Below are 27,201 nucleotides of genomic sequence, written 5' to 3'. Positions count from 1 at the left end.
GTCTGACAATTGTGGATCATCTTTGAAGTCTGCATCTCTTTCTGGATTGTCGTTTATCTCTTCAACTGAAAACTGATTCTCCTCATTTATGTCCTCACTCACTTCAGTACCTGTGGTGTCGTTACCCAATTTTTTGATGACACGCCTTGCTCGGTGAAGTAGATCACTCCCCTGATTGTGCATTCTTCTTCAACTTGTTCAAAGCCGTGACACTTGCAATATCTTCGGGCTGTGATAGTTTTAAGGATTGGTTTCGCTGGGTAGTAGCAAGGGGGGGTTGCTTGCTGATGTGGTCTTTCCACTTTGGAAGCTAGAGTTTGCAACTTTTGACAGTAGTAAGTCAGTAGGAACTGACACTGTGTTTCGTGCTTCATCTTTATTTCTTCTCTTTCGCCCCTTTGACCTTTCAGATCACGATTAAGGGTAATCTTCCATTGAATTTCATCTTCTTTGTTTGTAATCCATCACCAAAGTCTGTGGATCTCTCGCCATATCTCCTCTCGAATAGGCTGGAGCATGTATCTCATTAGTGACATTGCTCAGGTTTAGGGTTAGGAGGTGAAAGATGGTGCATGAGACTACTTGATGGTGTATAAAAAAAATTTGATTTGGGATTGCTGATTGGGATTGCTGATTTTGAAAATCAGCAAAGAGAATTTAGGGTTTGGTTTTGGCATGGGTGGTTCATGGTATAAAAGAAAATTTTCTGGTGTGGGGGTAACGTGGACGCTAGAAACCCTAGAATAGGATTAGGGTTGGGCTAATCCTGATACCATATTATATCGAGGAGGAAGCCCAAACAACAAAAGAAACACAATATTCTTGTTGAACTAAAAGAGCTTACAAACACGACACTTGCAGAGGAGGAAATACCGACAAACAAACACAAACAACATAACAATAAAAGATATCCGTGTGAGATGACTGGGACAGAGACTGTGAGGCGGTGTTATGAGAGGGATGCGGTGGCAACAACAGGAGCAAAGGGTTGTGTTGGTCGGAGGAGTGCTTGACAGCTGCAGGGGAAAGCAGGAGGGCTGTGATGGGTGGGAGGAGTGTTGTACAGCTGCGGGGGAAGAGCACGGGGGCTGCAGTGGTTCGAGGAGTGTTGGATTACCCTCGAGGGGAAAACAGGATGTCGGTGGTTGTTCAAATAGAACGTTGAATTTTTAAGCAACAAAAGACCTCGCCTAAGCAAAACAACCCCTATATATAAGAGGGATCATGACTCATATTAGGCAATGCTTTTAATTAAGCAATAGAATTTAATAGACAAGGATTTATAATAGGCAATGTTTTAAAATAAGGAAGAGAATAAAAATAATAAGAATTCATAATTTAGGCAATGTTTATAATAAGAATAATTCAAAACTTGCAAAGACTAATAAAAAGATTAGAAATTCGGAATTGACAACTGTTAGGAAGGAAAGATGGGAAAAGGAAAGAGGGAATAGGAGGAAAGGAAAGGAGGGAATGGAAGAAGGGGAAAGGGGGGTCGATAGCTCTCCCTCTCCTTGAGGATCGGCTGATTCTTCTCCAAAGCCTCGTGTCATACAACCTTGCTTATTTGGAAATTTAGTGGTGAAAGTGAATAGACTGATGTATTAATTTTTTGCAGCCATCAGAAATTCTCATGGATGTTCATAGGAACTGTCATAGGCAATGGCATAGCCAGAATCCAAGTTTAGAGTGAACAAAACTCTAGTAAAATGAGTACATAAATTTTAGTGGCTAAATTGTAATCGAATTTTTACTTGAGTTCAAACTAAAGTACATGTGGAGAATATGTATTGTTAGATGATTTGTAAATGAGTGGAAAATTAAATTCTCATTCAAATTATATACCTAAAGTACAAATTAAAATAGACTTAATTACACATTGCAATACACAACCTATTGCAAAAATAATAGTAACTTTTTGAATTTTTTAAGTGTATATCTAGTTATTGATGAAAATTTTTACATTGTATTTAGCATGATCAAGCAGCAAATTAAAAAAAAAAATGAATAAACAAGTGTCATGCAATTGTCAAATTTGCAGGAGAAATTTTTATTCTAAAAATTTACATTGCCATTTTGCAATAATTATATTTGACTACAAAGCCTTATGTTAATGTTGCTCTAAAATTGGCATGGTCTGTAGTATGAGCTTCTTGAACTTCAAAGTTGAACGATATTAAGAATTGATCCCGAAGATGAATTCCCCGCTACGCTGTTTGTGGAAATCTGAGAAGATTGTGGAGGAAATTTGAGACGATCTTGTAGTATTTTATTAGTACAACTTTGGAAACTCTTGATTACTTTATTTCCTTGCTATTCTATGATTTTTTTAGAATATTTACTTTCCTCTTTTAGGTTAGATATACTTGGTAGTTTTGTAAATTACGAGGGATTGTTTCCCTATATATATGTACCCTATATGTGAATAATTAAAAAAAGAGAATTATTCTTCTCCAAATCTATTTTATACATGGTATCAGAGTTTGGGAACAAGCCCTAGCTTCCCCCTGCTGCCGGAACCCTCCAACAATCACCGGAATCTCCTTTGGCGACCTGCAGGCCCACATCTTCTCTTCCGTGCAATTGGCTCCTTGTTGGAATCTCCTTGCTACAAGCTTCCTTTTAGACGCTCCTCCCTGCAAGCTGCTCCATATCCATGCAGGCCTGCCAGCTGAAATCTCCCTACCGGAACTCTTCCCTGCAGGCCCTTCCTTGGTTCTTGCTTATTGCTTTCCTAGCAGGCATCCCTACCATATCTCTCCCTGTAGCTGCACCTTGCAGGCGTTCCACTATTTTGATAGGAAACAAAACAGGCTTCCCAGCAACCACACCCTAATTCCTTGGCAAGTGGTTGTTCTTGCACGCCTCCTTGAAGGCTTACCTGCAATTTTTTTCTCAGCTATCCTTTCATTGAAATCCTTCCACCAAAATTCTTTCTTTTCTGCACCGGCGTTTCATCTACCTGCAGAAACTGTAATGAACTTTTACCACTGCAATCAACTACTCTTGGGGTTGATAACCAAGTATAGGATGTAGACATCAAGTTCTACTACGAATAATAACTTTGAATCAGAGATCAGGGATTCTGTCTAAATGATTTTTGAACTCTCTAACTTTATCACAAATCATAAACTCAATGACCATAACTAACTTTAATGGTCCTAATCCGTGTTTATGTACTTTTGTGATAAAAGGAAAGAGAAACATCTCACGGGAGAAGACAATTCATGATATCACTAACCCCAAACCATCACATATGGAAGATCAAGATCATATGGTTATGTGCTGGTTAGTCAACTCAATGACCACTCAAATGGGAGAAAATTCTATGCTCTAAAAAACTGCCAAAGAAATCTGGGAGGCTGTAAGAGAAACATATTTCGGCATAGAAAGCACTGCAAAATTGTTTGAGATCAAAACCAAGCTTCATGACATTCGTCAAGGAGAGCTAAGTGTCACCTAATACTTCAATACTTTGATAAAGTATTTGACTAGAATTCGATATGTTTGAGACACATGTAAAAATGTCCACATGATATTATGATGGAAGAGAACTAACAAATTTCTAATAGGACTAACTCAGTAGTTGGATGAGGTGAGAGGGAGGATCATGGGAATAAAATCCCTTCCATCTACTCATGATGCCTTTGTTGAAGTCAGGAGAGAAGAGAGCATAAAGTAGCTAATTCTAACTAGTAATGGGGGTTCACCTTGTGCTTAAAGCTCGGCCCTATACACTCATAATTCCTCTTTTGACTCAAAACACAATAAGAATCGTACTGCATGTGACTGTTGCAAGAAGATTGGGTATATCAAGGACAAATGTTGAAAACATAATGGAAAGCCTATAGATTGGAAGTCTCAGTAGGAAATAAAATATCAAAAGAAAAATGCTAATGTTGCTATCACATAAGAATGGTCGGTTGAACTATTCACTTAGGAGCAGTTTGAAGCACTGAAAAAATATCTTCGAGGTACTTTGGAGCAACACGCGAATCTTGTGACTCACCAAGGTAATATATTTTTCTCCCTTCATACCAGTAATGAGAGATTTAGAATTTGGATCATAGATTCAAGAGCCTATGATCATATGACCGGAGACATCAATGTTCTAGTAAACTATCAAGAGACTTATACATCTAGATCAATAAGACTTGCAGATGGATCACACTCAATTATTGTTGGGAAAAGTGATGTTGAGCTCTCTCAAGATTACTCTTTCCTCTGTTTATATGTTCCACAGTTGGACAACAATTTGATTTAAATAAGTAAGTTTACTCATGACATGAAATGTATAACTAAATTCCTTACAAACTCTTGTGAATTTCAGGTGGTGAAGTCGGGAAATGTGATTGACAGTGCTGAAATGCATCAAAACTTGTATTTGCTCAAAGAAATTTTCTCTTTAAACACACAAATGATCCCACCTCCATTTTCTATTGATTTCATGTCCGTCAAAAACTAAGTCTTGTTATGGCATTGTTGCTTTGATCATCCTAATTTCAATTATGCTAAGTTGTATCATCCTTTATTTATAAAAAAAAACTAGTTTTTATCAATGTAATATTTTTCAACTTATCAAACACACTAGAAACTGTTATTTTCTAACTCAATACAAACTCTTACACCCTTTTGCCATTAACCACAATAATATTTGGGGATCTTTGAAGGTGAAAAGTTTAAGTGGAGCTAGATGGTTTGTTTCATTTATTAGCGATCACATTAAAACCACTTGGGCATTCCTAATGAAGGAGAAATTTGAAACAACCAAATATTTCAAATCTTTCATGACATTATTCAAACTCAATTTCAATGCAAAATTTAAATCCTCAAAGCTAATAATGCAACTGAATATTTCAACTCCATCATTTGGTCATATTTTTTAAAAAAATGAAATTATTCATGCAAGCTCATGTATTGATACCTCAGAACAAAATGAGATAGCTCAGAGAAAGAACATTCATCTCATTGAGTTTTCCCACTCAATTATGATGTCCCATCAAATTCCTAAACTTGTATGATTGTAGGAAATTATACACTGCCACCAGAAAAGACTATTCCACCTTCCCTTTCTAGACCAAATATTGGATAAACCAGCTGACCACCCATTCCTTTGCTTAGCGGCTATTCAAGTACCATCAGATTCCCATAGCTCTCGAGTATTAGGATAAGACTGTATCTACATTCACGAGCCCTTATGATACCTTCTCTTGTATAGAATGTCATTCGGAATTTGCAATGCGCCTGCCACTTTTTAGCGTTGCATGATGTATATTTTCTGTGAATTGATAGAGAAAGGGATCGAAATTTTTATGGATGATTTTTTTGTTTTCGGTCCATCCTTTAACTCATGCTTAGACAATTTCACTAGGGTATTGTAGAGATGTGAGGAGACACTTTTAATTCTGAAGTGAGAATGGTGTCAATTTGAGGGAATAGTTTTGGGGCATGAAATTTCTAAGAGGGTAATGAAAGTGATTCCATAAAAAATTCAGTTGATAGAGAAAATTTTCCCACCCACTTCTGTGGAGGAGTTCTTATGATACGTTAGTTTCTATAGACGATAAATTTGAGATTTTTCCAAAATCACCATACCCTTATGTCATTTATTAGAAAATGATGTCACATTCCATTTTGATATTGATTGCCACACTGCGGGACATTAAAATCTAAATTAGTCACAACTTCTATTATAGTTTCACCTGATTAGGACAGTACTTTTGAGCTTATGTGTGATGCTAGTGATTATGTAGTAGAGGTGATGTTAAGGCAAAAAAGAGAAGGTTTTTTGAGCCATATAGTACGCTAGCAACACCCTTAATGATGCTCTAGTGAATTATACCATCACTGAAAAGGACCTTCTGACAATAGTATATTCTTTCGATAAATTTAGACTCTATGTGATTGGTATCAGGCGCACTGCTTTCAGTGAGCACGATGCGGTTCAATATCTTATAACTAAAAAGGATACAAAACCCTGTTTGATTCGTTGAGTCCCTTTGTTATAGGAATTTGATATTATATTATGGAAAGAAAAGGTACTGAGAATCAAATAGCAGACCATTTATCTATCTTTGTTCCTGGGAGTTCTACTAATTCTCATGTTAAAATTAATGAGAATTTCTCTTATGATAAATTTCTTACTATTTTTTGATGAAAACGTGACATGGTTCACAAACACAGTGAATTTTATTATTAGCGATATTTTATCTTATGATTTGACCTACCGTCAAAGAGAAATTTTTGTCTGATGCTAGATTTTATTATTAGGATGACCTATATCTATATAGGATGTGTAAATATCAAATCATTAGGAGATATCTCCCATTGGAAGAAGCCCAGGATGTAATTAAGATGTGTCATGATTTTGAATATGGAAGACATTTTGGAGGTTATAGAACAATAGCTAAGATTCTTCAATCTAGATTTTTTTGGCCTATATTATTTAGAGATGAGAATAAATATATTAAATCATGTGATAGATATCAGAGAGTATGAAATATTTCTAAAAGAGATGAAATACTCTTAAATTACACCTTGAAAGTAGAATTTTTTTATGTTTGGGGTTTAGATTTTATGGGATCTTTCGTATCATCTCGAGGAAACCTTTATATCATTGTGATAGTGAATTTTCTCAAAATGGATAGAAGCCGTGCTATCCCAAATTGTGATGCTCTGATCATTTCTAATTTTTTGAAGAATATTTTTATCAGATTTAGAATGCTTATGGTGATTATAAGTGACGGGGGGATCCATTTTAGGAATAAAAATATTAAAACTTTAGTTGAAAAATATTGAATTAAGCACAAGATTTCCAGTGCTTACCACCTCTAGACTAGTGGATTAGCGGATATGTCAAATAGTGAATCAAAAAGAATACTTGAAAAAACTATTATCCCAAATAGAAAGGATTGGTCTTTGAGAATTGATGATACAATTTGGGCCCATAGGACTACTTATAAGACTTCCATAAGAATGTCTCCTTATAGACTTATATTTGTACAATCATGTCATTTATCTGTGGAATTAGAACACAAAGTTTTTTGGGCTGTGAAGGAATTCAATTATAATTCAAAAGATTTGGCAGAAAAGAGATTACTGCGTTTAAATGAGTTGGAAGAAATTAAGGAAGATACCCGTGAAAATGCCAAGCTCTATAAAGAGAAAATGAAAAAATGACATGATTAGAAGCTTCTCAGGAAAAATTTCGAGTCTAGGCAAGAGGTTTTATTGTAGAACTCCCAACAATAACAACAAACCTTTACTTCTCTAAGTGGGGTCGACTGCATGAATCCTTTTTCTCCATTGTTTCCTAGTGAGTGCATATTTTCATTTAATTCTAATAAATTAAGATTATTTTTTATACAATATGCCCAAGTCTTTCTAGGTATTCATTTGCCTTTCTTAGCTTAGGTTGAATCTAAGACAACTACTCTGCTAACTGGATCATCAGATAATCGATGTTTAATATGACCAAACCATCTAAGACGACTCTATCTAATTTTGTCCGCCATTGGAGCTACTCCAACCCTATCATGAATATATTCATTTCACAATTTATCTCCAAGTGTAAAGCCACTCATCCACATAAACATTCTTATTTCAGTAACTCTTAGCTTAACTAAAGCCACTCATCCACATAAGCATTCTTATTTCAGTAACTTTTAGCTTAATTTTATGCTTCTTTTTAAAGGCAAGCATTTTGCGCCATTAAGCATTGCATGTCTCACCACCATCTTATAAAATTTTTCTTTCAGTCTAAGTGGTACTTTTCTATCACACAATAGGCCCGATGCATTCCTCCACTTCAGCCAACCAACTTGAATTCTACTAATAACTTCCCCATTTATATCACCATCACTTTGAACAATAGACCCAAGATATTTAAAACTTTCACACATTTTAATAATATGATCACTCATAGTTACATCTCTGTCATTAGCGCTACTACTACTAAGATTACATTGCATGTATTCAATTTTAGTTATACTCAAACGAAGGTCTTTAGATTTCAAAATAGACCTCCATAATTCAAATTTTTTTTGTTCACTTTCTCTAGTCTTATCTACAAGAAGGATATTATCATCGAAAAGCATACACCAAGGTAAATCCTCCAGTAAAAGTCTAGTAAGTGCATCCATAACTAAAGCAGAAAATTTGGGCTTAAAGTTGATCCCTGATGTAATCCAACTGAAATAGGAAAATATTTGGTCAATCCTCCTTTTGTTCGAACGAAAGTAACATTTATAGTATACATATCTTTAATGGCTTGAATATAAGTCATATCAACAATCTTCTTCTCTAGAACTCTCCAAAGGATATCTCTTGGAATCTTAACGTAAGCTTTTTCTAAATTAATAAAAATCATATGTAGATCCTCCTTATTCTCTCTGTACTTCTCCATCAAACCTCTCAATAAATGTATAGCTTCCATAGTAGACCTGCTCGCCATAAATCCAAACTGATTATGAGAAATTTTTGTAATACTTCTTAACCTATGTTCAATTACTCTCTCCCATAATTTTAAAGTATGACAACTTAATTCCTCTATAATTTGCACACTATTGTACATCCTCTTTTTAATTAAAAATGATGACCAAAATACTATTTTTCCACTCCTCGGGCATCTTTTTAATTTTTAAAATAATAGCAAAGAGTTTAGTAAGCCAAGAAGCTCCCAAATTTTCTAAATATTTACATATTTCAATTGGGATATCATCAGATCCTATAGACTTTCAATCTTTGGTTTTCTTTAAAACCCCTTCAATTTCTTTTTTACTAATGTGACGGTAAAAATGAAGTATTTTATTATTATTATAGATATTAAGATCACTAAGGTCGATCGTGTTTTCAGAAACTTTATTGAAAGTTTATTAAAATAACTCTCATCTCTATTAAATATCTTTTTCTAAGACATTTTTTTTATTTTCATCTTTAAAACACTTTGCTTGAGCTAAATCTTTACTTTTTTTTTCTCTATTTGAATAGTTTATACATATATTTTTTACCACCCTCTTTTGTATCTAATCTATTTTTAAGATTATTAAAAGTAGAATTTTTAGCGTCGCAGATTGTTTTTTTAGACTACTTACGGGGCATTTAATTTTTAGCGTCGCAGATTGTTTTTTTAGACTCCTTACGGGGCATTTAATATTTTTTCTAGTTCTCTAAGATTTTACATTTAAACAATTTTTATAAAATAGCTTATTATATTTTATCTTTTCTTATATATTATTACTCCACCACCAACTATTTTTATTTATAGAAACTTTTCCTTTTGATTCTTCAAGTACATTTTTATTAACTTTTTTTAATAGTGTTTCTTACTTTATCTCACATAGAATTTACTTCTTCATGAACATGCAAAATCTTGAAATCTTGATGTTTACTCATAAAAATACTTTTAATTGTCTTTTAGGTGCTCCAATCTAATTTTATGACAATGTTTCCTAGTATTTTTAATGTTATAACTCTTCATCTTAAAATTTAGAGCTAATAATTGATGTTGAGTACTTAAATTCCCAATTGAAATGACCTTACGATCTTAATATTGTCGACGATCTATTCTTGACATAAGAAAATAATCAATTTGTGTTTTGTTAGGTTCATTCTGATAAGTAATAATATGCTCATCTCTTTTCTTGAATAAAGTATTAGCGATAACAAAATCATACGCTAAAGAAAAATCTAATATGACTTTACGTTCTTCATTAATCACTCTAAAACCGTAGTCACTATGAATATTTCTATAATATTCTATCGCTCTAGCGACATGTCCATTTAAATCTCCTCCAATAAAAACTCTTTCTTTAAGAGGTATCATTTGTATTAATTCTTCTATGTCATTCAAGAATTTTTCTTTAGAATCATATCTAAACTACTTGAAGAGAATAAATACTTATAATATTAAAAGTTTTAGTATCAACAACAATCTTAAGTGTTATGATTCTATTTCTAATTCTATTAATTTTTATAGCATTATCTTTTAAACTCTTATCTATAGTTACACCTACATTTCTAGTGTGACTTTTACCAGAATACCAAATTTTAAAACATAACTCAATATCTTTAGTTTTTTCTCTAACTCATTTAGTTTCTTGAATACATAAGATATTTATATTTTTTATGAATTATAATATTAACTAATTTCATTAATTTACCGATGAGAGTAACTATGGGTCTGTTTAGGGCAGCTGCAGCTTCTCAGCTTTTTAGATCCAGCTTCTCAGTTTTTCAACTGCAGCTTCTTAGCTTTTCAGCTGCAGCTGCCCTAGAGAGAGTGTTTAAGGTGAATAGTTAGAGGCTCAAATTATATCTAGAGGGAGATAGGATCTGTCATAGAGAGACTTAGATTTTGGATTATCCCAATTAATAAATTTGGTATTGTCTGGCTGAGGACATTAAACCAAGCGCTTCTTGGGAAGCAACCCAAGTGTATCTGTGTGTTTGTTGTGTTTTTATTATTAGTGATTGTACTTTTGTGCTGATTTTTTGTGTGATTTGTTGGTTTGATTGTAGTTTAAGAAGTCAGAAAGGTCATGCATTTAATCTATGAAACAGGGGCAAATTTGGGTTAGGGGCATGAGCACTACCCTCGGACGCCTAAGCACTGCTATTTGGTTTTAGAGCGCTCCAATGCTAGTAGGTAGCACTCCCGCTCTATCTAATTGGTCAGCGTCTAGGCACTAGAATGAATGCCTTGGCGCCCATCAAACCCGAAACTAGATCTGGAGCAGCACTTAAGGCCCCGTGATTGCTTTAAGTTGCTATTTTTCCTTGTTTGGATAATTTTCTTTGGCTTTCTTCGGACCTTTGAGTTCCTTTGCATTTCTCTTTCACCTTGTGCACTAGCCAACTAGAAAGCTCCATTTTTGATGAAGAAGAGGAGGGAGAAGTATAGATCTTGTGATCCCTATGTGAGATTTCTTCTCTTTAGCTTTCTCCCTCAATCATTCGCTTGGCTTGGTTGACTTTTCTCTTTGAGTTGGGCTATTTGAGATCTAATCATCATTCCTTAAGGCTATGTTACAATAATCTTGTGTTCACCCTCTTAATCTTATTTTCTTTGTTTTCTACCTTTCTCCCTGTTTTCGGGGCGGGGTGAAGTAAATTTCCTTTGATAGTAGGAAATTTGTTAGCGCCAAGGTAGAAGAACACTATAGCGATTTCTTAGTATCAAAGAAGTTCATATCCAAGCCTGAGGTGAGGGTTCAAGGGGTGATTCACACAAGAGATTGCGAACAATATTGCCATGAAACCGGCATGGCGGTGATTCCCATTGCTCGAGAATTTTTTGCAATCTTGAAAGAGTATGAGGGAGATAAGGTTTTTATTAGGGGAAAGTAGGATAATTTCTCTTCAAAGAAAATCAATGCTCTTTTCGGTCTATTTGATTTGCCTAATGACTATTTTTCACATTTCATGCTTTCTGATTCTGAGTATGATGGGATCATCCAGTATCTTACTAACGGTCGGGGAGAGTGGAAAATGAGGGATGGGCGGAAAATGAGGGTTGAGCGTAAAAGTAATTTTTCTACTTCTACTTTGAACGTTGAGTCCAATTCTTAGCATCATTTTTTTTTTTTGCAAAACTCCTCCCCTCCGCCAACTTGGGCAAGGTAACTCTTGAGGGAGCCGTATTGAATTCTTGCATTCAATGGTGTTTATCTATTAATGTAGGTTCCGTGCTTAATACTCCCATCCATAATATGTTGAAAGGCGGATCTACTATAGGATTGGGGCACCCCTCTACTATTTTCACGCTTTGTCTGAAAGCTGGGTTGGATATGAAAGTTAGAAGGAATAGTTGCATCCCGTTAAGGCTATCACGAATAAGAACATAGGGGTGCACAGTAAGACTTCCTCTTCATTGTTTGAGAGAGATGAGAGTTGTCCATTTCTTCTACTTCTGGGCGCCATCCTTCTGCTTTGATTGTTTCAATTTCTGAGCTCCCCGATACCCTTTCACGGGATTCAACCATCATTCAGTGGGAGCTACATGACCTGGTGAGCACTCCCATCATTATGTTGAGTAGAATATGCTTCGGTTTGACTACTTGGCTCTGTATCATGCTGCGGTGCAGGAAATGTTTAGAAGAAATCAGTGGAACATTGGTCCAGATCCTGTAGTATTCCCTACTCCACTGTATGCACCATTTGACGTTGCATCTCAGCCGATGGAGGACACTAATGATGATGAGGAGTAGCTTCAGTTGTTTTGAGATGAACTTTTTTTGTGTCATATTGTTATGTTAATCTGCAGTTGTTGCTTATGTTACTTTGAGAACATTTATGTAGTATTGATGTTTGTACTGCATATTATTGGTGACGTGTTGGTCATACTATTTAGCATTATTGTGATGATGTTCATGGTTTTATTCAGATAATAGCATGTGGCAGCGATATCTGTGATGTTTGATACTTACTGCTATAATCATTTATGTGCTTATCTTCTTTAGAAGTTACATGCTGCGTTATGTTGTTTGCTTTGTGCTTATTTATATATCTGCATGCCTTCTCCCTTTTTAGTTTGTTAGCAATTGAAAAGTTAGGGGGAATATCTACTTGAAGTTATTTGCCCATCATAGTAGCTAAAATTTTTTTGTTGAATTTTTTATTGGATAGTGGTGGTATTTGTTAAAGGTTAATGCAATTTGAAACGTTGAAAATATAGAATATGTAGCATGTATATCTAGAAAATTTAAACTGAATAAGTTGGCATCTAAATACTGATTTTTGACATTTTGTTATTCTAAATATATGGAGTCGATTCTTGATCATAAGCTCAGTCGCTATTTAACCACAATAGAATTGGGCCTTAAGTTGTGATTTTATCAATTACAACGTTTTGAATTAAGAAGGGGTGGTAATGAAAATTTAAGTTGTGAAGGTGAATTGAAATTTAAAATTTTTAAAGAGCTAAACCAGATATAATAATCCCAACTAATGAGAGAAAAAAGGAAATCAAAATGTAAAAAACTAAATGAAGAAAATAAATTCAAAGAAAGGTTAAAAGAGCCTTTGGGGAGAAGCTTGAGGTGAAGTTCTAATTAAAATTCGGTTTCAATCTCTTTTTTTAAGATTTAAGATTCATTAACGACTCTAACTTAAGTAAAAGATTGTGTTTATAAAATGAAAAACTGGAACAAAATGAATTGATTAAATAGATACTGAACATTTATGGTTCTTATATAATTTTATTGTAGTTAAGCTTCATATATGTGCCTTTTTTTTATGAAAAGCCCAAGGGCTGAATTTATTGAAATAGAAAATGATACATAAAGGTTGTATGAGAAGAGCCCAAAAGAGGCACCCTATCATACGATACAAGTACAGTAATTCCCCAACAAAAAGATACGGATAGACTCAATAAAATGTAAAACAAATTTAAAACATGCAGAAAACAAGTAGCTAGGGACGAGCTAGTTTAGTCCTGCCTCTTCCTTTAATTTTAGAAGTGGAACCAGATAACAAACTTTAAAGTGTCGTGCCATTGCCAGGAGTTACCAAAGTATCATCCATTAAGTTTCTAAGTTGGAGTGAGCCCCCGGCCATCTTCTTCCGCCGAGAAGTGTAAACCTGTCATTCTTCATTTAAAGACTGGCTCATGTGATCATCGATCTGATTTGATGTCAGCATCGCAGTAGGAGGAAAGTCAGTTATTGCCACCGTGATAGGTTCCAGTGTATGTGAAGTGTGAATTGTTACCTCTGCACCTAATGCTTCCTGAATTGAAATTGCATGACTATCCTGATTTTCAGTTCGAACATTATGCGTTGTAGTATGGTCAGGAGAAGGGATCCCAGTGGCAGACACAATCTCCTGTCTTATGGTGATTCTCTCCTCAGGTTGGCTGTCATCAGGTTTAATGGGAGCGCGTTCAGGCACATGGGGTGCACTAATAGCGTGTTTCTGCTTTTGACTATTGGTTCTCAATTGTGGGTGTAATCTGAAACATTTCTCCTGCGGGTGTCCAAACATCTTGCAGTGTTTGCAGTAGTATGATTTTTGTTCCATAATGATTTTTTGTCAATAACCATTGTGAGCAGATCCAAGCTTCATATATGTGTCTTAGGATGAATATATAGATTCAAATAACTTATTAAGAATTCAAGATCTTCGAAGCTAACTTTGAAAGTTTAATTTGAAGGGGATATATGTTTACTGAAATTTGTATATTTTTAGTTGTTGTTTAGTTTGCACTAGATCTTTAACCATTGCCTAACACTATATGAATTGCAAATGAATCAATTTTAGATTTTTAGAATTACTTGAGAGCAAGCAATTTTAAAGTTTGAGGGATTTTGATATGCATATGAAATGAGCTCATTAGATGGCTATTTTTTATCCTTTTTATGTTTATTTTACATTTTTTTTGAAAGGTTTAGTGTTGTGTTGCAGGATCTAGGAAGGAGGTTGATTGGAGCTCAGAATATCTCAAAAATGGGGTAAAGTGTTGGAGCAGCACCTAAGCGTCAGAACTCGGTGCCTAGATGTCATAGGATGATCAATTCCAGGAATTTTCATCTCCCGGACAGAGCGGTTGGAAAGTAGGCACCAGGTGCTCAGAATGTAGGCGCTAGTAGCGTAGTGCCTATGCTGCAGGACTAAGCACTTAGGTGCCCAAAGAAGGCAAGGTTCGTAGTGCAAAAAGAGTGGCTCGAAAGTAGGCACCACTATAGTGGGCACCTAGTAGCGTAGCGCCTAAGCTGCAAGACTAGGCACTTAGGTGCCCAAAGAAGGCAAGGTTCGTAGTGCAAAAAGAGCGGCTCGAAAGTAGGCACCACTATAGTGGGCACCTAGGCTGATTGCCACACAGGTTTTGTCCAAAATACAAAGCGCACAGAAAGTAGGCGTCTCGATTACAGTGAATAGGCACTACAGTCAGAGCTCCTAAGCGCTTGAAGCCCTAAACCCATACTTTGTGTCTAGCGCCTAGGCACCACAGACCAGTGCCTAGGCGTCAGTTCACATGATTTAACGGTTTCTGCAGTTGGGGCGTGACTTTTCACCGGGAGAAGTGTCCAAAGGCTTCCTAAGAATGAATATGGTCATCTCAGCCTATTTGAAGCATAGAGAACTTGAGGAGAAGGCCAGGAAGATCTTTAAGGTGCTAGTGAGAGAAGCAAGTAGAGTGATTGAGAGATTTAAAGTTTGTAAACTTGCCAGTTGTGATTCAATCATCCTATTCTAATAGGAAGGAGATAAGTACATTGAAGTTGTTGTTTCTTTGGATTTCTTTTGTAAGACTGTTTTGTGTAATTTCTCATCTTAATATAATGTTTGTGTTGGCGAGTTTAATCATGACTAGTGAGTAATTCCTTCATTTCTTCCTTGAATTGGAATTGTGGCTGGATTGAATTGAGTTAAGTTCTTGATTTGCATTGGAATTTTCCTTAAAGTGTTGTGTTAACCTTAATGTCGATTTTACTTTCTTCTTGGCCTATAGAAACCTTAAAATTCTTTGTGAAATTTGAGATTCAAAAGAATACTTAGTGGAACGAAACGGTTAACCACATAAATTTAGGGTAGTAAGAATATTGTTTCTAAGCTTGTGCAAATAGATTTTAATTTTTGGGTTGATCATGGGATTTAGAGAACTAAACTTATGATAGCAGATATTTCTTAAACTTTCAGAAGGGGATAAATAAGAATTAGCTCCACTTTCTTGATTCTATTCACCACTAGATTAATTCAAAAGAGAAATCTCTCGTACCTTGACACTCTTTAAAACTTATCCTTGCTACCTTAGGAAGACTTGTTTTTTTAAAAAGAATTAGGTTAAAAACTTTTCTTAACTCTAAAAACTTTTACTATTCAGGCTAGGTACGACATTATTAAACTAGAATTTTTTCAAGTTGGAATTTAGCTCACTTCCTGCGGATCGATACATGAAACTCAATTCAGTATACTACTAATATGATACTTATACTTGCGTGATTCGCCAGTGCGTCGCCGCACTTGGTTTGTATCACATACGAGGTCAGGTATTGCGTACTCTGTTAGTATTGTGAACCAACACATTAATAGCCCAAATGAAGAGCACTTGAAGATGGTGTATAAAATTCTGACGTTTTTCAAGACGACTCTTGATCATGGACTAATTTTTGAGATACCCAAAACTAGAGAGTTGAAATTCTACACTGATGCTAGTTGGGTTGGGTAACTCATTGATAGAAAGTCCACTGCTCCTATGTACGGGAAAATATGGTGACTAGTTGGGTTGGGTAACTCATTGATAGAAAGTCCACCACAGGTCATTTGCTCCTATGTACGGGAAAATATGGTGACATGGAGAAGAAAAAATGGTTGTTTCTAGAAGTAATGCATACTTAGAGTATAAGACACTCGATTTGGGAATCTGTGAAGAGATCTGGATTCAAAAATTATTAAGAGAATTAGAATGTAAGTCCAATAGGCCTATACAAATATTTTGTGACAGTCAAGCACCTATTAGTTTTGCCAAGAATCCCGTGCTTCACGACAGGACTAAGTCTATTGAAGTTGATAAACACTTCATCTCTGAAAAGGTTAATGATAGAATTATACTACTATGCTACATCACGACACACCAACAAGTTGTCGGTGTTTTCACCAAAGCTCTTTCTTTAAGCATCTTATAGGAGTTCAATACATCTTTAACCCAGCTTGAGGGGAAGTGTGGAAATCTGAGAACATCCTAGAGGAATTGATTGGGATAACGTAGGAAATTCTTGATTAATTTATTCCCTATTCTATGTAATTTTATTTTTAATTTTAGAATTATTTTCTTTTCTAATTTAGGTTAGATATGTTTGGTAAGTTTGTAAATTAGGAGAAATTGTTTTTCCTATTTTTATGTACTCTACATGTGAATAATAAAAAAGAAGAGAATTATTCATCTTCAAATCTATTTTCTACACTGGTTGATGTGCTTTATAGATTATTGCTGACTCGGGCATTCTTTACTTAATTGTAGAAATCTGTATTATTATTTGCATCATTGACATTTTACTGATTTATGTCAAGTGATACTCGTACATTCTTTTCTTTGTTTTCCTCATATGTAAACTGGAATTTATTGTATGTATATGCACGAGCACAAACGCACAAAAAAAAAAGTCTCGCACCATGCTTGTTGATTTATGTTTTCTCAAGATTGTGTTTTGTGTAGGTTAAGGAATTTCATCCTGATGTGTACAAAGGTGCAAGCAATTCAGATGAAATTATCCTTCGAGTAATAGGTGCATATGAGGTAATCCCTCAGATTTTGTTGGGTACACTTTTTTAGAGTAATTTAAGAATAATCCCTCCTAAAATATAATAGATTTTAAAACAAAAGTTATCATCTTCATTTTCAGTGTATGTTCATTTTGTACTTGATGATATGTGCTTTAGGTAAATGCTTGAGTCATACTTTTGAAAGGAAAACAGAAACTAAATGTTGCCGAAGTAGTTGAAAAGTATATTCTTCATTAATGCAATATTTCCACCCGGACTGCCCCGATCTCCAATTTTTTTGGCACAAATTTATATACATCCGTGCCATATGCATCATGTCCATGTCTGACTTAATCATATTGGTATTGATTTTCTTTGTTGCAGACTTTGGTATTTGTAGTTGCAGTTTTTTAGAATCACTGAATCTGTTTAAACTGGGGATGTTTGGGATCACTTTTGTTTTTTTTGTCTTTCATTTGTTATTTTTATTTTATTTTATTTATATTTTGATTTGAATTAAAATATGTTTAATTATTTTAGCTATTTTTAAAAACACTTGATAAAACATTGTAGGAGTTTTGAGTGTTTTTAAAAATAAAATGATTTATTTTTAAAAACAAGAAATAAAAATTGTACTAACCAAATATGCCTTCAAAAATAATAACAGAAACGAAAACAAAAACAAAAAAGGAAAGTGATGTCGAACAAGCCTTTTAGTACATCAAGCCATTCAAGTTAGTTGCCATCTATAACAATGATGTAAGAAATGAATTGCATCTTAAACTTCAAAAATATCTCTTTCTCTTCCAACTAATGGGATTTCAACCATCTTTCATTTGGAACACCTTGCTTATAATAGTGGAGTTAGAAAATTTTCAATTACTAATTGCTTTGAAAATTTCAGCAATTCTTAATCAATTAAGATTAATCATGTTGCTTCTAGCTATAACCATGTTCTTTTGATATGCACCTTCATTGGGGATAATTTTATAATCCGCAAGATATTTAACTTTCATTCTGACATATGGTTAACATGTTAAACAATGGCTCCCTAAAATGGTTTATGCATTCTCTCTGTGTTTCTGTAGAAAATTTTACTCCTGATATATTAGCTTATTATTGTTAATCATATATTTTTCTTACTCATACTTATGATTTACTTGAGGAATGCTTTATCTCATATTCATACTCATGTCATACTCATGTAAGTGTGATAGATTAATTATTACATGCTTTAATGTTTGCAAAAGAAGCTTCTGATAGTTTGAAAATTCATTGGGCGTGCAGATGTTATCCAAACATTTCCAGTTTGAATCTGTAGAAAGGTAATTCAATTAATTGATGAAGTATTAATTGGTGTCTGGACAGTTTATTAACTCTATTATCTTTTTTGATTTTATTCCAAAAGTATACTATAGGATTTATTTATTATATTCTATTTTGAGATTAAATATTTTTTTTGCCTGGTCTGTGCTTCATAATAGAGCAATGAATATAGTATGCATGGTTGAGACTAGTCAAATTGGTATTTATTGTGAAGGCATGTGCACTCCAATGCAAGTTATGAGAGTGTTAATTTGCATTTTCTCTTTCTTTATTTTTCTTTTCATTGACATACTAGACAGCCGATTTCTGATTTCACATTTTTTTTCTTCAGAATTTAAGTACAAAATAATAAGTCTAGAAATGCTCTTATTTATGTTTTGGATTTTGGAACGTGAATATTTAATTTTGATACTGTTGATATTCTGTTTAAAATCTCACATACAGTAAGAAAAATAGGATTATAGTATGCTTTTCACTGTTGATATCCTTATTGTGGATAAGATTAGAGAAATTGTTCTTGAAAAAATTTAATTATGGAGGTCTACAATAGAGTCTAAAGGCCTTCTTTTGAGTAGATCTAAAACTGAATACATGGATTGTAATTTTAGTAGTAACAAATATAGTGATAAAGTTGTAACTTCTGACGATCAAATTATTAAAAGGTGTGAACGTTTGATATCGTGGGTCGATTGTTCAAAGTGGTGGTGATATAGACGAGTAGTTGAAGTGGAGGAATGCATCGGGCCTATTTTGTGCTAGAAAAGTACTGCTTAGATTTGAAGGAAAATGTTATAAGATGGTGGTGAAACTTACATTGCTTTATGGCACTGAATGCTAGTCTTTAAAAGAGAAGCATAAAACTAAGTGTCGTTTGAGATGAGAATGCTTAGGTGGATGAGTGGCTTCACTCTTAGAGACAACGCAAAATGGTTGGTGTAGCACTAGCGTCAGACAATATTAGAGAGAGACGTCTTAGATGGTTTGTTCACATTAAACGTCGACCATCTGACGATTCGGTTAGGAGAGTAGATTTTTTAGATTTGACTTATGTTAAGAAACATAGAGGCAGACCTAAAAACACTTTGGCATAATGTATAAAAAATGATCTTAATTTATTTGAATTAAGAAAATTGATTTATGTAGCCAACCCATTTAGTAGGATAAAAGCTTGTTGTTGCTGTTGATTTTAAGATCTCATAGAGTAGGGAAATCGCTCCATTTTTCATTTCTGAAAAGCACAGTCGTAAAATTCTGCATCATGAGATGTTTAATTTTATTTTGAATGCTAAATGGTTAACATTTGACACTTTTTTATCACAGCTTTCTGAAAAGAAACTCATTGCATCTTACTTTGTTCCCCTTCGCCATTTTGTTGGTAGGTTGTCTTCAGACCCATTTGAGGACCCAGAATCTGAGGCTTGTGATATCTTTGTTAATGAACTCCTTTGTGTTGGAAAAGGTACCACCTGTTCCTTTATCATATTTTTTTGACTTAATCATTCCATTTTAAATAGTCTCAGAACAACTATCTTGATGATTTTTGGTTGATCGCATTAAGCTATTTTGGGATATAGTAAATTGATGGAAATTATTTTTCTAAAGAATGTACTGTTCTATAAATTTCTGATTCTTATGCAGTTCTTCTGCTCATCTAGCTATTCTATGCTACTGTTTCTGTTTCGATATTCAACCGACACTTTGTTACTAGCTTAAAACATAAACACCCATGAAGTTTGTAGGCCTTGCATGTTCTTCTAATTGTTATTTAATTTCATCGCCATTCATTACAGAATATCAAAAGTGATCTCTAACCTTTTGTCCAGGGGCATTTTAATCCTAGAGTGTATAAAAATACCAGTTTAGTTCCATAATTTTTAATGGTGGCTAAAATAATCCTTAAGGGAGACTATTTTAGCTCATATTAAAAAAAATGGGGATTAATTTGACACTTTTATAGACTCCGGAACTAAAATGACTCAATGTAAATAATCAAGAGGAGCATTTTGTCACTTGACTCCTTCCTTATACTTTTCATCAAAATTCATTTCAATTTGTTTTGCTAAAAACCTTTCTCTTATTGTGAACAGTCAAATATTTTTATATTTCACTTCTATTTCCCAGTGCTGATATGTGTTTCTTCTCACATGTTGCCCCTATTCATGCGTAAAACGAGCACCCTATGCTTTCTCATTTAATTTTGAGAATGGAACTGCACGAGTAATTTCTCAAGGTATTTCTTCAACTCACTATATGCCTATATGTTAGGCTAATTTTCATTCATGCTTTTAGTTATACTCAGCAAAGTTCTATCGCTATATCTTGATTATCTTCTGTTGCATCGAAGTCAATTTAGAATAGATAATGGTAAGATTTATTAGAAATATTTGGGAACAATGCTTTACAGTTAAGGTCAACATGAAATATCTCGCATGGTCGAATTAAATTTTACAGAGTAAATAATTATTTTGAAGCAAAACTGAATAGGATGAAGAAAAGCAAGAGTGAAAAAATGGTCCTCGCTTCTATGATAAGGTAGAAGGGCACCCTCCTTCACCATGATAATACAGAAGTCAAAAGAAAAATCAAATGGAGAAAAATGACATGCTATTTTGAATAATTTGTATTATCTTTTTTTAGTTCTTAGCCCTGTATGCTAAAAAAGCAAAGAACATTTCAAAAACAAAGTTCCAGGACTCACTAGTATAAGATAAATATCGTATCCCATTCCCAAGTGGCCACGTATCCTACCCTCAAGCCACTTCAAATTGTTATGTATCATGAAATTGAAAAACTTATTCGAAAGAATTAGTGGTTGAACTGTGATTTTTATAAAGAGGAAGAGATGACTGAGGTATAAGGTTAATTTGAGTGATTTTGTTTCTAAATTTTAATGATACTCTTATTTACAAATATATTCCTGATTTCATTTATAGTATATTTAGTGTGATTTAAATTACAATAGTTTTTTCATATTTATTAGACTGAGAAATATGTATATTTAATTATTGCACAATGGTTTTCCTATAAAATTATTAGATTATTACATGATATTTAGATTCTAGTAGAGGTGTTTATATTATATTATTACATGACCTTAAGATTCTAGTAGAGATGTATCTATTAATTAGTAGAATAACACAAATTGCTCTTAAAAAAAATAATGTGTTATGATATATGAAATGAAAATATTGTATATATAAATGCTTATATGTGCATGCTAAAAGGAGTTCACGCACTTGTAGTACTGGTGAGGGTTGTCAATGTATTCGCTCATAAATGTTTTCCTACCACGAAAGATAATTGTGAAATTTAAATCACTAATTGTTGTGTCAACGGAAAATTTTCAATTAGGGTGAACAATTATAAAGAGGAAGTGATAAGTTTAAGTTCAAAATATTTAGTGTTTGAATCATGATTTTTATAAAGAGGAAGAGATAACTCCGATAAGTTTAAGTTGAGTAATTATGTTTGTAAATTTCAGTAATATTCTTATTTATTAATATATATCTGATTTCATTTATGTTTTATTCTAATCTAATTTAAATTATAATAGATTTATCATATTAGATAGAAAAATATGCATGTTAAATAGTTGCATAGTAATTTTCTAGTAAGTTATTAGATTATTATATGATATTTAGATTCTAGTTGACTTGCATATATTAAATTATTACATTGCATTTAGATTAAGTTGTATGTTACATGACAGAGGAAGTTGCTGACCTGATGAGGGAGTTGAACATATATCAAATTACTATAATGCTGGGCTTCCAATAAGAAAATGTTTTGACAGTCAAAATTGTCTTGTTGGGATATTGAAAAGCAGTCTTTCAACATTTGTGTCCGTTTTCTTCTTGTTTCACTGCTAATGAGCTGGTCATGATTATATGAATGCCAAATAGTCGAGAAAATTATATGTGAGAGAAGGCTCCCTTGTCAAAGGATAACTCAAAAAAATTTAAAAAACAGATGACTAATGTTAAATTCATGAAGTCTTCAAATATAATTGTGAGCATGCACATAAAATTTCTTTTTTCAAACTTGCTTTTTCTTTGCCACAAATACTAGGTTCCAAGGGATTTGCTGAGATATCACGAGAATATTCCTAAATTTGTTGCATATAATTGGCCAAGAGCTATATGTAGTTTTCAGGTTTCTGAGTTTGATGTAATAATGGAGAAAATGAGGCTGCAGACGTCATTTGAATATATGAGTGGTTTCTTGACTCCCTTAATGGTGAGTATGCATGCTTCTAGGAAAGAATTTATATTATTTAAAGCAATTAACATAACATTTTATGCAGATTTGATTTTTTGAACATATTTTAATGCTACATCTTTTGATATCTGATGCAAGATCTCGTATACTGAGATGGCCAGTGTTTGTTTCATGTAGCACAAAATTCTGTGAAGAAATTTTTTCTTTCTTGCATACTCAACAGGTAACAATAGTGTTCATTCCTTTAATTTCTTCATATAATACATTCACGTAAAGTAAATGTTAAGTGCTTAATATGATTAATGTAGGTTTTTGAATCATTCAACTGGATGACTTTAGAGGAGGAAGAACTACTTATTGTACTACATCCCCTTCCATCAAGTATAGACCATTCATCATTTGACCTTTCATCAGCTACAAACCATTCACTGTCTCCCTTTCTATCAACAAAAGGTCATTTATCACATTCCCTTCAATTGATTAAAGACGCCTCATTGTCTCATCACTATCCCCTAAATCTTCTCATAACACACATAGCTTTCCTTTATCTAATGAATCAACAACAATAAATGAATTACCTTCGACTCTTGTAAAAAAAATATAATATAATTTAAACCCTTGAGAGTAGGGTTAGTGAAATGAAAATGCACTTGTCGATAAGATAACTAACATGCTGACTGACTTTGATTTGAGATTGAATTAGATGGAGTCGAGGTTTAGTGGGTCTGGCATTCCAACACAAGTCGAAGGTTTTAATAAGGGGAGTATTGTCCCTGTCTATGAAGAGAAAGAAAAAGATGGAGCATCTGAGAGTTCTGAAGTTGTGGAGTGTGATCAACTTAATTCTGAATCCAATCAAGCACAGGAAAATGAACCTACCGATCAAACTTTTTTGACTAGTATTTCTTTTGTTGTTAAATTGAGAGATGATAGAAGAGTTAAGAAGACGTATACATCTGGCTCTTGAAGACATACAAAAAGGAGAAAGAAAAATGTAGATATAAGTGTGGCTGCTGCGGTAAATGAATTTGAGTTAGAGAATGATGTTGATCATTCTCAATTTTGGGAGAGCATAATATTCCTGAAAGTGAGTTTGGAGTAGAGCAGAAGGTATGCTCTCAACACGGGTCCGCCTCTAACAATTGGAACAAATACGGGTTTGCCTCTAACAATTAGAACAAATACAAACCGATTACATTTGATATTCTCATTATGTTCATTTCGTCGCTACGGAGATATGTTTTTTTTTTCCATTCACAAAAAACAGGCATTAATAGAACTAGTAGGTTTAGAGACACCATTGCATAAATTATGTATATACTCGCTAAATTATGTCGATAAGATTCTCATACAAAAGGAATCTTTATTGAATATAATTGACCACTTATTTCTAATTTTATGTAGTTGGTCTAGTCATGCATGATCATGAATCATTTGTTTCCGACATTTCAACCCATTTTGGTCAAACTCTTCTTCTGAATAATCGCTTGTACTCAAGCATGTATAGAATAGATTCTGAACTGTTTTATTACTATTGAAAAAATGTACATTAGAAAGAATTTTCTTAGATATATATCACTAGCATAATTTAAGATGAGTTTGGGGCAATACATCTTCTATAACGCTCGTCATTGTTTAATCTTGATCAGTGAATATTGTTAAATGATGTTTATCATCAATTATACGGAAGAATGCTCTGAATAATTATTTGAATGAGCCAATTGTCTTAACAATTTGACATAGCTATGTTGTCAAAATGGTTTGTTGTTTGCGAAGAGCCCGTGTTCAGACACTAAGCAAACTAGTCAAACACAAATAAACTTTTTGCGCTTGATATATAAACAAGCGAACACGAGCCAAGCCTAGGCTCACTCAAGCTGGGCTTGTTTACCTCCCTATTTTTCAGTTACAATTAAGATCAACTTCATATGTAATCATGATTGAGCAACCACATCTGGTGTCTGATTTTTGAAATTTTACGATGCTATTAAATTTATTAACTTTTTTGAAACCGGATTTAGTGCTTAAAAAGTCCTTTGGTTTTATATTTTTTTGAATTTGGCCAATAACTAATATGGCCATTCCTCACACTAAATTCAGTCTGGTGTGCATAATAACAACACAAATTATATGCCTTATTTTCATTCTGAACAATTATAGCAAACAGTTTGCCTTTAATTTGTTCATAATATTTTTGGATTGCATCATTCTGACACATGCATATTTTACACATGATATTCAATATTAGAAATAAAATAAAATCATTTTTTTTAAAAATAAAGCGACCTAAAACATAATAAACGAATGATTTTAGCTTTTGGTTTAAGTGAATGTAGGTTTTTTCTTAAGAGTTTTGGGATTACATATCCATTTATGTGCAAAAAAAATGTAATAAATTCAAAATATTTTCAAAGAAAAGTAGCCTAAAACAACATTAAGCACTAATTTTAGCTTTTAAAGATATTTAATTTTAAGATTCTATTCAGAAGTGAGATAATATACATCTACTTTATTGAACAAAAATTGTCTAAAATTAAAATTTTTCTACACAAGTTAACCTAAAATGTAATAAAATAATGATTTGGGCTTTTAGTTCAAGTAAATATAAGATTTTTCATTAGAGTTTAAGCAGTATACATTTATTAAATGCAAAAAATATAATAAAGCCAAAATATTTTTTTAAGGAAAGCTAACCTAAATCAACATGAAACACTGATTTTAACCTCTAAAGGTAGTTAATTATATATTTTTCTTCATAAGTGAGACAATAAACCATCTACTTTAGTGAACATGAATTGCCTAAAATTAATTTTTTTCTTAACAAAGCTAACCTAAAATATAATAAAATAATGATTTGAGCTTCTAATTCATGTAAATGTAGGAATTTTTTTCCGAGTTTAGGCAGTAAACATCTATTTAAGTGCAAAAAAAATGTAATCAGATCTAAATATTTCCAAAGAAAGGCAATGTAAAACTACATAAAACACTGAATTTAGCCTTCCCTAAAATGAAAAATTTTTCTAAAGCAAGGTAACCTATTATATAGTATAAAAATATAATTTCAACTTAGGCTATAGTAAATACAGGTTTTTCCTTCAGGATTAGGCGAGGCACTTCCAATATATTGTCATAAATTAAAATGAATCTATCCATGGTTTAAAAAGAAATAAAAAAAATAAACAGAAGTTCCACTTGATAATTTTTGTTATGTGCTAGATCTATTTTTCCAATTATAACAATTAATGTTTCTTGCCAAGTTTATGTTGGTTGTACAGCAGAAGTTTCTTTTAGCGACCCTAGAAATAGTTTATCTTTTTGCAGTATAATTCATCTAGAAGCTTACCTTTAAGATTTAATAAGATGTTTAAACATTTATAAGCTTTACTTTCAAAAAATAAAGAAAACCATAAAATTTCTGTTTTCATCCTATCAGATTAAATTCCAAAATAAATCTCTGACTATTCTTGCATGGTCAATTTAATCTGAGAGTATTACATTATCCCAAGGTATTCTCTCCACTATATAAAATTAATCCAAAATAGTTCATCATATAGAAATTAAAATACAAAATCGATCCCAATTTTATTTTCCAACTATTAAAAATTGATTCCAATTTAGTTCTTGAGGAAATGTTAGATCAACTCTATGTAATTGAGGGACTAAATTGGAGAATTGTGATCTTGTGGGGTTAAATTGGGACTAAAATTAACCATATATAAATAGTGAGTGGTCTATTCTTTTCGGACCCCATCTTATGAATCTTTTGCAGGTCATGTTGATGATTACCAAGTCCAGCTAGCTGTTGGGCAGTGCCCAAGGAGATGCATCCATTATGTCACCCCTTCCCAGAGAGCCATTTTGCAGGATGTACTCCAAAGGTGGATGTTATTACTAAGAAGGGGCATTTACATACATACCACCCAATTCCTATGTATTTACATGTCTAATACCTAAATTTTATTTTTTACATTTATACTGCCCAAATCTTCTAAATCACATAAAAAATATCACTATTTTAACTTGAAAAAGGTGAAATACATAGCTTTTCATTCATAGGTAATTGATGGCATATATGTAAAAATTGAAGTTTAGGCATGATATATGTAAATGCATAGGATATAAGTTGTTTGTTTGCAAATCTTCCTGCTAAGAAATACCACTTTGTGCTATTCCTTTCAAACTCGTCTTCTCTTTCTTACTGCAGGGTGCTGAATAGTCCCTGGGATGTGGGCGAAGCTGCTTTCCTCGAATCACTTATTTCAAAGGCTATTTTTGAGAACAGAAGGTATCAAAACCTAAAGAGGAAACCGACGATTGAGACAGAGTATGTTGATTGGTCTTAACATTAAATATGTAAGTTCTATATTTTAACCAAGCTTTTGGAGGGGTAAATATACTCAATTTTCAATGTTATTTGTAATCAAAACGGTTCATTTTATGACATCATGATTCTAACCA

The 27,201-nt window shown here is 33.3% G+C and overlaps 1 protein-coding gene across 2 annotated transcripts in view; it reads left to right on the top strand.

Annotated features, from left to right (window-relative positions):
* The window catches only part of LOC110025919, a 36,577-nt gene extending 9,376 nt beyond the window's left edge, over window positions 1-27,201 (top strand). Inside the window, exons 2-7 of one of the 2 annotated variants that reach the window (XM_020726614.1) lie at window positions 17,153-17,233; window positions 18,487-18,524; window positions 19,905-19,984; window positions 20,672-20,755; window positions 26,513-26,621; window positions 26,948-27,201. In XM_020726614.1, coding sequence (XP_020582273.1) covers window positions 17,153-17,233; window positions 18,487-18,524; window positions 19,905-19,984; window positions 20,672-20,755; window positions 26,513-26,621; window positions 26,948-27,086 — 531 coding nt within the window. In that variant the 3' untranslated portion in view covers window positions 27,087-27,201. The remainder of the gene's footprint in view (window positions 1-17,152; window positions 17,234-18,486; window positions 18,525-19,904; window positions 19,985-20,671; window positions 20,756-26,512; window positions 26,622-26,947) is intronic. The other variant, XM_020726613.1, reaches the window with a different exon arrangement.

Source organism: Phalaenopsis equestris, unplaced genomic scaffold (assembly GCF_001263595.1).
Source record: "Phalaenopsis equestris unplaced genomic scaffold, ASM126359v1 Scaffold000342, whole genome shotgun sequence".
NCBI classification, from domain to species: Eukaryota; Viridiplantae; Streptophyta; class Magnoliopsida; order Asparagales; family Orchidaceae; genus Phalaenopsis; species Phalaenopsis equestris.
Note: the sequence above shows the minus strand (reverse complement) of the source record. Positions and strands in the feature narration are given on the sequence as shown.